The sequence below is a fragment of the Euprymna scolopes genome, chromosome 5 (genome assembly GCF_053919585.1).
Source record: "Euprymna scolopes isolate OS-2025 chromosome 5, ASM5391958v1, whole genome shotgun sequence".
NCBI lineage: Eukaryota > Metazoa > Mollusca > Cephalopoda > Sepiida > Sepiolidae > Euprymna > Euprymna scolopes.
The window spans coordinates 92,343,931-92,358,636 of NC_136486.1; the positions used below are offsets into that span (position 1 = coordinate 92,343,931).

General features: G+C 32.3%; 1 protein-coding gene across 1 annotated transcript in view; it reads right to left on the reverse strand.

The window, feature by feature from the left end:
- The window catches only part of LOC145276925 (sodium/potassium/calcium exchanger 2-like), a 501,841-nt gene that overhangs the window by 45,133 nt on the left and 442,002 nt on the right, over positions 1–14,706 (reverse strand). Inside the window, exons 2-3 of the mRNA XM_080128398.1 lie at positions 5,277–5,382; positions 4,322–4,737 (exon numbers count right to left, since the gene is read on the reverse strand). Coding sequence (XP_079984524.1) covers positions 4,322–4,737; positions 5,277–5,382 — 522 coding nt within the window. The remainder of the gene's footprint in view (positions 1–4,321; positions 4,738–5,276; positions 5,383–14,706) is intronic.

Sequence of the window (14,706 nt, forward strand, 5' to 3'; positions counted from 1 at the left end):
ATTTGTGGAATAGGTGGACAGACTTAGTTAAAGTAGAGCAGAGAGGGAAAGTAAGAGAGAAAATTGATATTGATATATATATATATATATATATATATATATATATATATATATATATATATATATATATATGTGTGTGTGTGTGTGTGTGTGTGTGTGTGTGTGTGTGTGTGTGTGTGTGCGTGTGTATCCAAGACATTTGCCTGTCTAGCATGCAGGTCTTCTTAGGAAAATTAATTTGTACGACTTCTGTAGTTTGGGATGCACAAATTATTTTGTTCACCAGTGGCCTTGAAAAAAAAAGAATTGTCAACAACGAAATTATATAGAATTATTGCTGCATCTAAAGTAAAAAATACGCTTTCATCAAGAAAGTACAGTAATTTCAATGATAACAAAACTGCATTAATTGCAATTCAAATTACATCACTTATTCTGCAGATATGGCTATAGTAACTACCGGTTGTTTACAGACTTGAAAAAAGTCGAGAGAGATTTCCCTCCAATTAAGATGTGATTTGAGGCCAAATAAAATCATTTTACAAAAAGAGCACCAAATTTTTATAGAAGTAGCAGAATGAAAGACAAAAGAAGACAATGTTTATCAATAAAAAGAAATTGTATCTGAATGTTGTTTTATTAGTCAGGTACTTGAGGGAAAATTAACAAAGGGGAGCTATTCATTCTGAAAAAGTAAAAAAAAAAGAAGCTTGAAGAGTTCTTTGTTTTGATTTTTTTTGTCACCAGAGATACCAACAATTTTACCAAAATAATTCATAAGAAAAAACACATATATAAACACATATAATTAGGGATGGGACGATTCCAATATTTTCCCGACTCCGATACAATTGCCAATTCTTCTTAAATATATAAATATATATATATATATATATATTTATAGAATTGTTCTTGTTGCTTTTTTAAACAAAAATACACTGGAGAGGAGATGATCTTTAGATTTTAGTAGTTTTAAATCAACAAAATTTATCACTTTATTCTTCGTACTAGCAAACAAAATTTTGTTTATAAAAAAAAAAAAAAAATCAATTAAAAGGATTGATTTTTGGCATCGGAAATTCGGCAGAAATTTTTCTGATTCTGATACCTCAAAAGTTCTGATTTTTCTGATTTTCGATTCCAATTTTCAATTAATTGTCCCAGCACTAATTATAATACCACTTGAAACAAAAAGCCAGAAACATTAATACATTTTTTTTTATTTTACTTCAATTTTCCGTAAAAAAATTGAAAATACAGATACAAACCAAATGAAAATGCATCATTTATGATAAAGTGAATATATTTTAAAAGCTGAAAAAAGCAGTAAACTGGCCCTTTTTTTCTACCCCTTAAATTGCTATTAACCACAACACAACCAATGCAAAGCGGTGGGGGGGTAAGAAATGATGTACATTTTCAAAGGTATTCCACTAACAGCAGCTTGCCTTGTTGACTAGAATTAGACAAGGTTAGCAGCGGTTCGCGTAACACCTCAGAATAATTTGGAGGAGTGATGTATGGAGGAAGAGCGAGTGGGGGGGATATAGAAATGCAGACTTTCAGGTGTATTTAAATAAATAATTAGAGAAAAAATACTTCCTCAAAAAATGCAAAATAAAGGTACAAAAACCTGAAGGGAAAATCGTAAGCAATGGTATCATCATTGTTACGATGATTACACAAGCGTTGCAAAAACAAAACAAAAGCATAAAAGTATGTGTTCTAACCTATAGTAATAAGCGTTGCTTTCAAATACGACGTCAACTGTCACTCCTCGGTTTGGGTTTTCTTAGAGATACATTTATATGCAGGGACAATATTAGGGCAGTGCAACGTATGTAAATGAATCTGGTACTGTGCTGAGTAAGGCCCCATGTCTGTCTATGAAATATTAAATATATATCCCGTATTATTTACATTCTTTGAATGACTATTGTCCTTATAATTGTTACATTTTACAGTGTTTCGGCCGATATAACCCTCCACCCAATCTTTTTCAAATGCATTTTGTCAAATTGTTGAACTTCTAAGTGAACTTGTGAATTTTTGTATCATCTGGATTATTATTCTCATCTCAGTTGTTATTTTCGCAACGTTTTGGCTGATGCCAAATGCATCATGTCAAACTTGGTTAACTTCTAGTCGAACTTGAGAATGTTGTATCATTAGAGTTATTCGAACTACAATTCTTATCTTGGTTTATATTTTTATGACGTTTAAACTGTGTGCTGTTTCTTATTTTATTTTTCTAAGCTACACACACACACACACACACACATATTAAAATGTATAAATTCATTTGCGCGAGAATTGCAACATTCACCCACACCAAACCTCTTGGGTCAAAAAGCAGGACGCTTGAGAAATGGCAGATGTAGTTGAAAGCACGCTTTTTTTGTCAAAAATATGAATTTTTGACCAATCAGCGCTCGATTTAAAAAGAAACTTATTTTTTGCAAGCCTCTGGGAGCCTCTAAAGAAATATAAAAGGCAAGTAAACTTCTCTAGTCAGAGAAGGACATCAGACACCAGCAGAAATACAAGTCACAAGTCGAACGCTCACTGAGCGAATTCAGTAGCTGAAATGACAGCTTTTCTTGCACTTCAAAGAACATTGTTTGACTCTCTCTTTCTTTCACTTCTCCACAACACATAGTCGGGCTCTTTCCCTCATGGTCTCAAGTCTTCACCTTCTTCCACCTTCCATCTTTCATACAGACTGTAGTCTTTGTGTACACTAAAAAAGTAATTTCTTTTCTTTTTATGAAAATAAAAAAAAAGTTTATTTTACATTATTTGATAGTGTATTTCTTTTTATTTATGTGTTTCGGAGGACTTATGTAAGTCGCTATCAACCGATAAAACGTCCAACCGTTTTCAGATGAATCATTGCAAACGGAATCTTTACGACTAAACCATTGTTGATTTTTTTTTTATTTCAGTTCAAGCTAGGCTGCTGAAACAACTCGCGATATTAACAAAGCGTTTTGCCAGGAAGCACTACTTAAGGCACAGCACAATGGTGATTTAAGAAATTTCGTGGCGGAGAGGAGAATTTTGAAAATGATGAGCATTTTTTTTAAATTTTATTATTAAAAATGCATATAAAAACTACTTGTGTTGTTTTTACCTGTATAATTTTGTTAATTTTTATTGTATATTTTTCTATAATGCCCTTTTCTTATATTTTGTTTCAATAAAGTGCTTCACAATATAAATACTGAAAAACAATAACAACGAAGGAACTGATTTCAATTGTCACCGCTTCCGGTAGTGCTACGCTTGAAATTAGGAAATACTATAATCATTATTCTTAATAATTTTTAATTAATTGTCATGTAATGTCCATATGCATCTAATTGTTAGAATTGTTTGTTTATTCATTTAAGGGAATTCTGATTACTTTTACGTTAAGAAATATTTCTTGTTTTAAAAATATTTAAATTGTCATAATTGTTTAGTTACTTAATCAATTTTACTGTACTTTTAATACAAATCTACTTGTTTAACTTGCTTGTATATTTATTCAAGGAAAAACAAATAATTATTATTTAAGGTGACTCTTTATTGTTTTAAAATATTTATCTTGTTGCATAAATAAAGAAAAATATTGCTTTTATTTTAAAAATAGTTAGTTTACAATATCAATTAATTTTACAGAAGACATTTTTCTTAATATTATTTACTCTGGCATGCCGCGAGTAAGCTCACATGCCTCGCCACAGTGACTTAGTCCACAATACATTGTAATTTGCATTCCATTGTAGAGAACTTACTGTTGGTTTTATGAAAATATTTTTATATAACAGCTTTAATTAAAGTTTAAGATGCAAATGTCAAGCATTATGTTCGATTGTGCTCTAAACGGAAACATTTCAAATGTGCCTCTCTTATCAAAGAACCAACTGTTGATTTTATACGCCGAACCCTTCTGCTTGTGTGGTGATAAAACTTCTCAAATGTTAGGTTGTACAAAAGTGTTAGTTTTGGTCAAAATCGAACTGTTTCTATTTTGATCGGATTTTATTTATTATTGATTTGCGATACTTATTGGGTGTATTTTGATACAAAACCTATTTAAGAACACTCCCAGGCACATAAAGTACATTTGAGTGAAATTTCATAAAATCGGTCCAGCCGTTTTGAAATCCATAGGAAACTCCCTCTCTCTCTCTTTCTTTTTCTCTCTCTCACACACGCACAGATAGACACACACACACACACACACACACACACACACACACACACACACACACACACACACACATATAAACACACAAAGTGTCTTTTATATATAAGTAGATAGATATTTTCTTACCTGAATAGGTTTCTCCTCTGGGACTACTGGTGAATGAGGATCTTTGGGTATGGGCGAGGGTAGTTGAGTGTCAGGGGTTGTGATACCAGTTGTAGTACTGGTAGATGCGCCAACAGGACTGTTGGCAGGAATTGGTATGTCCACATTTGACCGTGTCTCCATCGAGCCTGTGTTCGTGAGTTGGGTCTCTTGACTTCCTGTCTCTGTGCACTGGGAGGGCGACTCAGTCGTCGCAGCTCGTTCATCTAGAGCTATCTTGCCATTTGAGATTGCATGGATGGACGGGTCCTTAATTTCGTTTATTTCTTTGAGGGTTTCCTCCTTGATAGAAGGCTCCCCTACAGTAGTTTCGTTATCCAATACCACATTCAACGTCGCAACGGCATGGAGCTTTAGCGCCTTATCTTGAACTTTAGCTGAAATTTAGGAACAAGGACATAAATAGCTTAAGGAATATTCACTTTTGTAATAGATATTTGTCCAAATTTGGAATAAAACATATAAACATTAACATTATCTGAACAAATTTTTAAACAGAGCCCCCTCCCCACCCACCCCAAAAAAACATACGAATAAAACATTGAAAGTGAGGACAATACTCCAAATAATAAAAATTATAAATTCTCCTCTCAAAAATCAGCAATTATTCATATCTTAGTAGTGTTTTTTTTTTCACAAATTTTCAACCGATATAACCTTCGACTTTCTTCTGGTGCATTTTTTGAGAATCTTTATATTGAACCCTAAACGGAATTCTCAACTGAATCATTTATTTGATTGACGATAGTGGATGGACACGTAGCATAACAGATAATGATTTTCAATAACAATTAGTTATAAGTGGCAGTTTTCTAGAGGTTGGATACCAATTCACAATTCCTATTTTTGGGATATAACAACTGTATCTTTCATTTTACAAATCTGAGTTAGTACAGAAAAAACAATGACTGCTTACCTTCTCCCAGTGGATCAATTGTATGAATCATGAGTTGCAAAAATCCATGCCGAAATCTCCCACTTCCGGAGTGGAGAATCGGCAAACTGCAACTTCTTACTGGTTTCTAAGAATAAAAAGAAAATGTTTTGCTTTATATACGGACAATATGTTCTCCCAAAGCAACAGAACAACATAATTTTTTCAGAGAAAAAAATAAAAATTTCAATAATACCTGCAATAGAATAAAATAATAAATTGAATTACAATAATTATGAAAGAAATGCAAATACCAAAAAAGAAAAACTAAATATTTTAAAATCTCCGATTAACAAAGATCGGATCCAAATGAAAATTATTCCTGCTGTTTGAATAATGGTGAGCAAAGTATATGATTTTGTAAGAAAAATATTAACCTTTACATCCTTAATATCTTTAATTAAATAATTAATATCATTTATATCATTAATTAAAAATAAAATATCGGCTTGATTTAGTATCTTTTCAATTAAATTGATTTAAAATACTTTTTGGTAAACATAGTCAAATATAGACCATATGCTTATGTTGAAACGCAATATTTAATTTTAGTTGTCTGTACTATGCACAAAGTACAAAAAGACTGATTTTACTTTATATATTAAATATTGAATACCAGAGTTTTAGAGAGAACCAACTAGATTTTATTTTTAACAAATTTTGAGAACCTGGTAGGTATATCAGTGCATCAAGATAAAAAGCAGAAGTGTAAAAAAATAGAATCATTATAGTAAATTTTCATGTAATATGAAAAAAATATGGCAGACTGGAATTTTTCGATTAGTATTAAGGCTACATGTCTCAGCATTGACGTCACACAGACAGGACGCCACCAGTCTTACGGTGCGAATGAGCTTTCTTTCTCTTTCAATGAAACAAGCAGAAATACAGAATAGTAGGTTTGGATAGCTGCTACTCCTCCTTGGATTATTTATTTGAATATGCTATAATCCATATGTAAAGAAGAAAGAATAAACTGTGGAAGCGATTTTTAAAACCTGATTTAATTTGTTGATGGTTTATTTATTAATAAGGTTTATGAAAGCACATAAAAAGAAGAAGAAAACAACAGCAGAGAATTTCGTCCTTCTTTTGTGTTCTTCCTTGAGTGTTATTAAGTCTTATTTTCTCTTTGATTCTAATGCACAGATCAGCCGATTAAAGGAAAAGAATGAACCAATGAAGTAGATCAAATACATGCAGTTAAATTTTTTCTGTCCTAAGAATAAAAAAAAAACAATTTATTACTTGAAGTACACTACACGACTTAACCACCGGCACACAGATTGACCAACTATATGCATTAACACTAATAAACGGTCGACTCTAGAACCTTCCATGAAGTTGTTTACTCTGGTTTTGAAAGAAAAAAAATCAATTTGATCTATGTTTATACTGCTTCACGAAGCTACGACACTTTTGTCTGGTATTTTAGTACCAACTAAAAGACCCAACTTTTTCTCCATTTGGAATAAGAAGCACTATCAACAACATTTGGAAAAAGAAGTACTATCAACAACATTTGGAAAAAAAGTACTATTAACAACATTTGGAAAAAGAAGTACTATCAACAACATTTGGAAAAAGAAGTACTATCAACAACATTTGGAATAAAAAGCACTATCAACAACATTTGGAAAAAGAAGTACTATTAACAACATTTGGAAAATGAAGTACTATTAACAACATTTGGAAAAAGAAGCACTATCAACAACATTTGGAAAAAGAAGTACTATTAACAACATTTGGAAAAAGAAGTACTATCAACAACATTTGGAAAAAGAAGTACTATTAACAACATTTGGAAAATGAAGTACTATTAACAACATTTGGAAAATGAAGTACTATTAACAACATTTGGAAAAAGAAGTACTATCAACAACATTTGGAAAAAGAAGTACTATCAACAACATTTGGAAAAAGAAGTACTATTAACAACATTTGGAAAATGAAGTACTATTAACAACATTTGGAAAATGAAGTACTATTAACAACATTTGGAAAAAGAAGCACTATCAACAACATTTGGAAAAAGAAGTACTATCAACAACATTTGGAAAAAGAAGTACTATCAACAACATTTGGAAAAAGAAGTACTATTAACAACATTTGGAAAGTGAAGTACTATTAACAACATTTGGAAAATGAAGTACTATTAACAACATTTGGAAAAAGAAGCACTATCAACAACATTTGGAAAAAGAAGTACTATCAACAACATTTGGAAAAAGAAGTACTATTAACAACATTTGGAAAATGAAGTACTATTAACAACATTTGGAAAATGAAGTACTATTAACAACATTTGGAAAAAGAAGCACTATCAACAACATTTGGAAAAAGAAGTACTATCAACAACATTTGGAAAAAGAAGTACTATCAACAACATTTGGAAAAAGAAGTACTATTAACAACATTTGGAAAATGAAGTACTATTAACAACATTTGGAAAATGAAGTACTATTAACAACATTTGGAAAAAGAAGCACTATCAACAACATTTGGAAAAAGAAGTACTATTAACAATATTTGGAAAAGGAAGTAATATCAACAACATTTGGAAAAAGAAGTACTATTAACAACATTTGGAAAAAGAAGTAATATCAACAACATTTGGAAAAAGAAGTAATATCAACAACATTTGGAAAAAGAAGTACTATCAACAACATTTGGAAAAAGAAGTACTATTAACAACATTTGGAAAAAGAAGTAATATCAACAACATATGGAAAAAGAAGTACTATCAACAACAAAAGCAATAACTTTCGTTTACTCTTTCCTTTTCTATAACAACGACAACAATACCAAACAACAGCAAAGGCAATAATGAAACAAAAACCTCGTCATGCTAACTTGATAAGATACATGTTGGGGACTTGCATAAATCCCCTGAAATAAATGAATAAAAAGAAATACATTATCAAATAATGTAAAATAAACTTTTGTTTATTTTAGTTAAAAGAAAAAAATTACTTTTTAGTGCATGCCAAGGCGGCAGTCGTTATGAAAGGAGGAGGGAAGGAGGTGAAGACTTGAGTGCGTTAGAGAAAAAGTCCCACTATGTGTTGTGACGAAGTGAGAGAAAGAGAGAGTCAAGCAATGTTCTTTGACTTGTTAGAAAAGCTGTCATTTCAGCTACTGAATTTCACTTGGCGAGCGTTGCTGTTGGTGTCAAGTATCCCTTTCTCTGATAAGAGAAGTTCTCCATACCTTTTATATTTCTTTAGCGGCTCCAAGAGGCTTGCAAAAATAAGTTTTTAAAATCGAGCCCTGATTGGTCAAAATTTCATATTTTTTACAAAAAAAAAAAAAAGTGCTTTCAGCGACGTTGGCCATTTCTCAAGTGTCCTGTTTTTTGACCCAAGAGGTTTGGCGTGGGTGAATGCTGTAATTCCCGCGCAAATGAATTTATAAATTTTAATGGGTGTGTGTGTGTGTGTGTGTGTGTGTGTGTGTGTGTGTGTTAGAAAAATAAAAAAAATAACAGCACATACGTGATGGACGTTTTTGAATCTAATCACGACCATTGATAGCAACTACAAGGTAGCAACACATTAGTAATGGCGAATAAGCCAACTGTTACATTCGATAAAACGCCTAGCAGGTTTTATAATAATTTGCATAATTGGATTAATTAAAATTACGTTGTAAACACTAGTCACACACATGCAAAGATATAATTTCCCAACTCTTTTATTCATGAAAATAAATATTATTTTTTACGTTAATTTATAATCATTGGAATTTTATTTTCTTTGTATTTGTTATGCCTAAAACAATTTTGGGTCAAACTGATTTCTTTTGTTTGCAAATCGGTTGGTTGATAAAAAATATCGTAGAAGCTTCTAGATTCCACTGTTTCTTGATATGCTTAAAATTGTTTTGTCAGTCTGTGTATGGATTATTACATCACATATGAATATCTGATGGTCGTTTTCGAGTCTAATTTAAAAAAATACACAATAAGCAATCCTCTTAAATAACCAAATTTTGCTTATCTACAATCCATCATCTATAATCCATCATCTATGTGTTTGTCTCATCGTCCACTTGACCAACCCATTAACCATTATCCTTGAGTGGCTTTTGGGTCTTGAATAGCGGTAACTCAATAGTACAAAACAATTTGATGGTTCGTCCTCTTTAGTTATATCTATATATCTATAAAAGTGAACGTGTCTCTGTGTGTGTACATTTTCCAACGCAATAACTCTGTTAATTTTAAGTCTACAGACTCGAAATTTGATATAAAAGGTACTGGGATTTGAGAAACTCTTTGTAATCCGTTTTCGGCCACAAATTTGGCTGTTAAGGGGTCAAAGTTCAACGAATTGATCTTTGAGAACTCTACCAAACTCCTCCGCCAATTTTGGGTCTAAACACTTAAAATTTTAGATATAGGTTGTTTAGACATGGCTCTAACTTAATAAATTGATTTGAGCCTAAAACAATAAATGTTAAGGCGTCATAGTGGGAGTCAAATTTTAAAAAATTGACCGCTTTTTTTTTTTTTTTGCTCAACATACACCTCCAAACACCCGGGCAACGCCGGGCTGAAATGCTGGTCATTTAGAAAATAAATGAATATCAACAAGACAAACATCTGAAGAAGGCTGAAGAGCCTATCAGCCGAAAGTTCGTATAATGATCCACGTCCATGAACACAATATTTTGAAGAGAAAACCTGTGAATAAAGATTTTTAACAAAACATATCGCTATTTTTTTTTTTTAAATAACAGTGGAATTTTAACACACAGAAAAAACGGTTATAATTTAATTTACGCAAATTAAGAATAATTCTCATGGATACAAAATCACGGTATAACGAAACTAAATAACAAAACTAAAACAATTGAAAATCCATGCAATATTCTGTACTAACTCACCCTACCAGGCATTGCCCGGGAATCTGTCTACTTTCATTTTGTTTCTAAAAATTACAAAATATTTTAAAAAATAACAACAACTAATAAAAGAAACGAAGAAAAAAAATCAATATTCAGTATAAATTATTAGGCGACTCTATACAGCATCTCTCTCTTATTTCCTTATTGATTCTATATATGAGAAGTATTAACTAAAGTTTTAAATAGAAAATTATGTATTGTTACCTAAAAGAACTGATTTGTTACAATCGATCCTTAAACTTTTTTTTCTATGTTCTGATCCTACATTCCATCTTTTCCATCTTCGGTCAGTGATAAAATTTTTTGTCCCAACTTAGGGCAGTCGTGTTTTTTTTTTAATTGGATTTTTCCTCGTCTTAAAAAACAGTCCTCATATCTAACTCTGTCCTCGTGGGCGAGCAGGCGAATAAAGACTTTTTCAATTATTTGGTTGATCTTCAGGTCGATCTATCTAGGTTCAACTTTTTAAGAACCTATTCAGACTGTGAACTTGTTACTAAATTTTTATCTGAAAATTTCTTTGGGTATCTATAGTGATTTCACACCAATATTTTAGAGGCCTGCAATATAAATGCTGGAGTCCCTCAGGGGTCAATCCTGGGCCCAACTCTCTTCCTGATCTACATCAATGACCTCCCTAAACACATACTTAAATCATTCGTTGACATCTATGCTGATGACACGACCATCTACGGCAACACATCAAAGGCTGTAAATGACGAAGTTCTCTCGGATTCTCTCTCCTCTGATCTCGAGCACTTGGTTCAGTGGGGGAAGATGTGGCTAGTTACCTTTAATGCATCTAAAACCAAACTCCTATCCTTACATCATCAACGCTCTGATCCCCAGCTGGCATCAATTGTGATGGATGGCTCTTGTCTGGGTGAGGCCCCGTGTTTTGACAAGCTTCTGGGTTTGACCTTTACTCCTGATCTGAAATGGAACACATACATCAAGTCTGTCGCCAAGGTCGCAGGAAAGATTGTGGGATCCTTCTACCGCTCCAGAAGATATCTCACTACTGATGCAATTCTCTATCTATATAAAAGCCAAGTACGGCCAAGGATGGAATACTGTTGCCATATCTGGGCAGGAGCTGCCAAAAACAGCCTATCATGCCTTGACAGAGTACAAAATAGACTTCGTGGTTTAGTAGGGGATGCCCTTTTCTCTACCCTGCAACCCCTCTCCCACAGAAGAGACGTTGCGAGCCTATCCTTGTTTTATCGTTATTTTCATGGCAGGTGCTCGTCTGAACTCCAATCCCTGGTCCCCCCCTCACCAAACTTTCACGAAAAACACCCGTCTAGCTGAATCCACTGTGAAAAATTTCCCCCACTCTATATCTGTGCCTAAATCAAAACGCGGATTTCATGAGCAAAGCTTCTTTCTTAGAACTGCACGCCTGTGGAACTCTGTTCCGTCTGCCTGCTTCCCTCCGGACTACAACTTGGATGTCTTCAAGTCTAATGTTAACAAATTCCTAATGAACCGCCCCCCTAATTAAACACTTCATAAAATCTCCTCACTAACGTGATGTACTTGCAATAACCCTTATCCCTGAGTGGCTTCCGGGCCTTGATAAGTGGTGATCACTGTGTAAAAAAAAAAAATTAAAAAAAAAAAATATTTTAGATTGTAAGAAAACACTTTCCACTTTTATGGGATCGTTCTATTTGCTATGCTTGCTGAGAGTAATTTCTGAAAGTCTGTGAGGTTCGTTTATAAATAAAGACTCGAAAAACACAAAAGGAATTTACATTACTTTTTTATGTTACACCGTTTACTCACACAATATTATTTTATATAAATATGAGCCTAAGCCCACTCAATAAATGCTAGCCTTTTATTCCGTAAAGAAAACCATAGATACTATCTTTCATTGCACAAGGAAAAGCTTAGATATTATCTTTCATTCCACTAGGAAGTAAACCATACACACTATCTTTTATTCTACATAGAAAAGCATATATACTGTCTTTCATTCTATGAAGAAAATAATAGATGCTATCTTTCATTTTTCGATGCATACATACTATCGTTCATTCTATGAAAAAAAAAACATATACTGTATTTTATTCCACCAAGAAAAGCATACATACTACTATCTTTCATTTCATATAGATAATCATAGATAGCATTGTTCCTTTCACAAAGAAAAACATAGATACTATCTGCTCACATAGAAAAGCATAGATACTATTTTTTATTCCAAGGGGAAAAGCATAGATATTAGCATTCATTCTACTAAGAAAACCATGAATACTGTCTTTCGTTCCACGAAGAAAACCATAGATACTATCTTTCATACCGTGATGAAAAGCATAGACACTATCTTTCATTTCACAAGAAAAAGCAGATATACTATAATAATAGGAAAAGCATATATACTATCTCTCATTTCACGAATAAAAGCATAGATACTATTTTTTATTTCGCTATAAATAGCATAGATAATATCTTTCATTCCAATAGGAAAAGCATATATGCTATCTTTCATTAACTGAATAAAAGCATAGATACTATTTTTTATTTCGCTATAAATAGCATAGATAATATCTTTCATTCCAATAGGAAAAGCATATATGCTATCTTTCATTAATTGAATAAAAGCATAGATACTATTTTTTATTTCACTATAAATAGCGTAGATAATATCTTTCATTCCAATGGGAAAAGCATATATGCTATCTTTCATTAACTGAATAAAAGCATAGATACTATTCTTATTTCACTATAAATAGCATAGATAATATCTTTCATTCCAATGGGAAAAGCATATATGCTATCTTTCATTAATTGAATAAAAGCATAGATATTTTTTTTTATTTCACTATAAATAGCATAGAGGATATCTTTCATTCCAATGGGAAAAGCATATATGCTATCTTTCATTAATTGAATAAAAGCATAGATACTATTTTTTATTTCACTATAAATAGCGTAGATTCTATATTTCATTCCACGATGAAAAGCAGAAATACTATATTTCATTCCACGAGAACAAGCAGAGATACTATCTTTCATGCCAATAGGAAAAGCATAGATTCTATCTTTCATTCCATGATTAAAAGCAAAGAGACAATCATTGCTATCCAGTGACAAAATTTGTTCTCATGTTTACTCAATTCCTAGCTAGTATGTATTCAATTCTTTTTATTTGTGCATATTTTACTAAGCCACATTCTCAGGTTTGGATCCAAGTAGTATATAGTTACACCTATGATAACAGGTCTCTGTTAAAATCTAAAAACCGTCATCAGGATCTGTCATCCTCTGGTCGTCTTTATCTCTGTGTGTAACAAGCAAAGACATGTCAGTTTCAGTACTGCAAACCAATGAAGTAAGAATGACAACATTGATGCTGTACCATTCCTTTTTGTGTTCTGGCCAAACCTTCCAGGACTTCACATGTAACCAATGAATCTTGCTGTTCTAAGCGTCGGAGATTAAAAACCCCTGCAATATTGTGGGTTTAACGAGTAGCTGTGACTGACCAAGATAACTTTATACAGACCAGATAACTTTCAGGCACGATTTCTATGAGTTCTATGCAAGATATCCAACTCACTTTACCATAACAAAAACAACAATCGCACTTTCGCACGATGACACTGATTAAACTTTGAATCTAAAAATATGAAGAAAAAACAACTAATAGAAAATAGATGAAAAAAAAGAATAAAGAATGCAGTTTTTAATAAGAATAACCCAAATTTCAACGTTCACCTTGTGATCTGCTAACTTATAATATAGTATAGGATGTGGTCATTGTGCTTCGATGACAATGCTATTTAAATCTTAAATGTAACAACGAGTTAAAATGCTAGTTTCAGCTTAAGTGTGACAACGAATTAAGATGCTATTTCCAACTTAAGTGTGACAACGAATTAAAATGCTATTTCAAACTCAAGGGTGACAACGAATTAAAATGCTATTTCAAACTCAAGGGTGACAACGAACGAAAACGCTATTTCAGCCTTAAATGTGACAGCAAATTAAAATGCTATTTCAAACTTAATCGTGAAAATGACCGAAAATGCTATTTAAATCTTCAATGTTACAACGAATTAAAATGCTATTTTCAACTTAATTGTGACAACGAATTAAATTGCTATTTCTAACTTAAGTGCGACACGAATTAAAATGCTATTTTCAACTTATATGTGACAACGAATTAAAATGCTATTTCTACACTTCCGTTGTGCCAATGAAGCAAATTAAAATGCTATTTAAAGCTAGTAAGCCATCTTTGTTTGAAAGTGAAAATGTCTGTATCTTCTCAGCTGCTCTTGTAGACGTGGCTCAATTTCGGGTTCATCTTTTTTTAGTTGACTTTTCGAACTTTTTCCGTTCTATGTTTACTTTATTGACACACTTAAGTTTGAAATAGCATTTTAATTCGTTTTCTCACTTAAGTTTGAAATAGCATTTTAATTTAGGAAGGTTTATTTGTTTTGTGCTTTTTTACGTTTCGTTACACAGGTAGTTTATCATGTCGGGG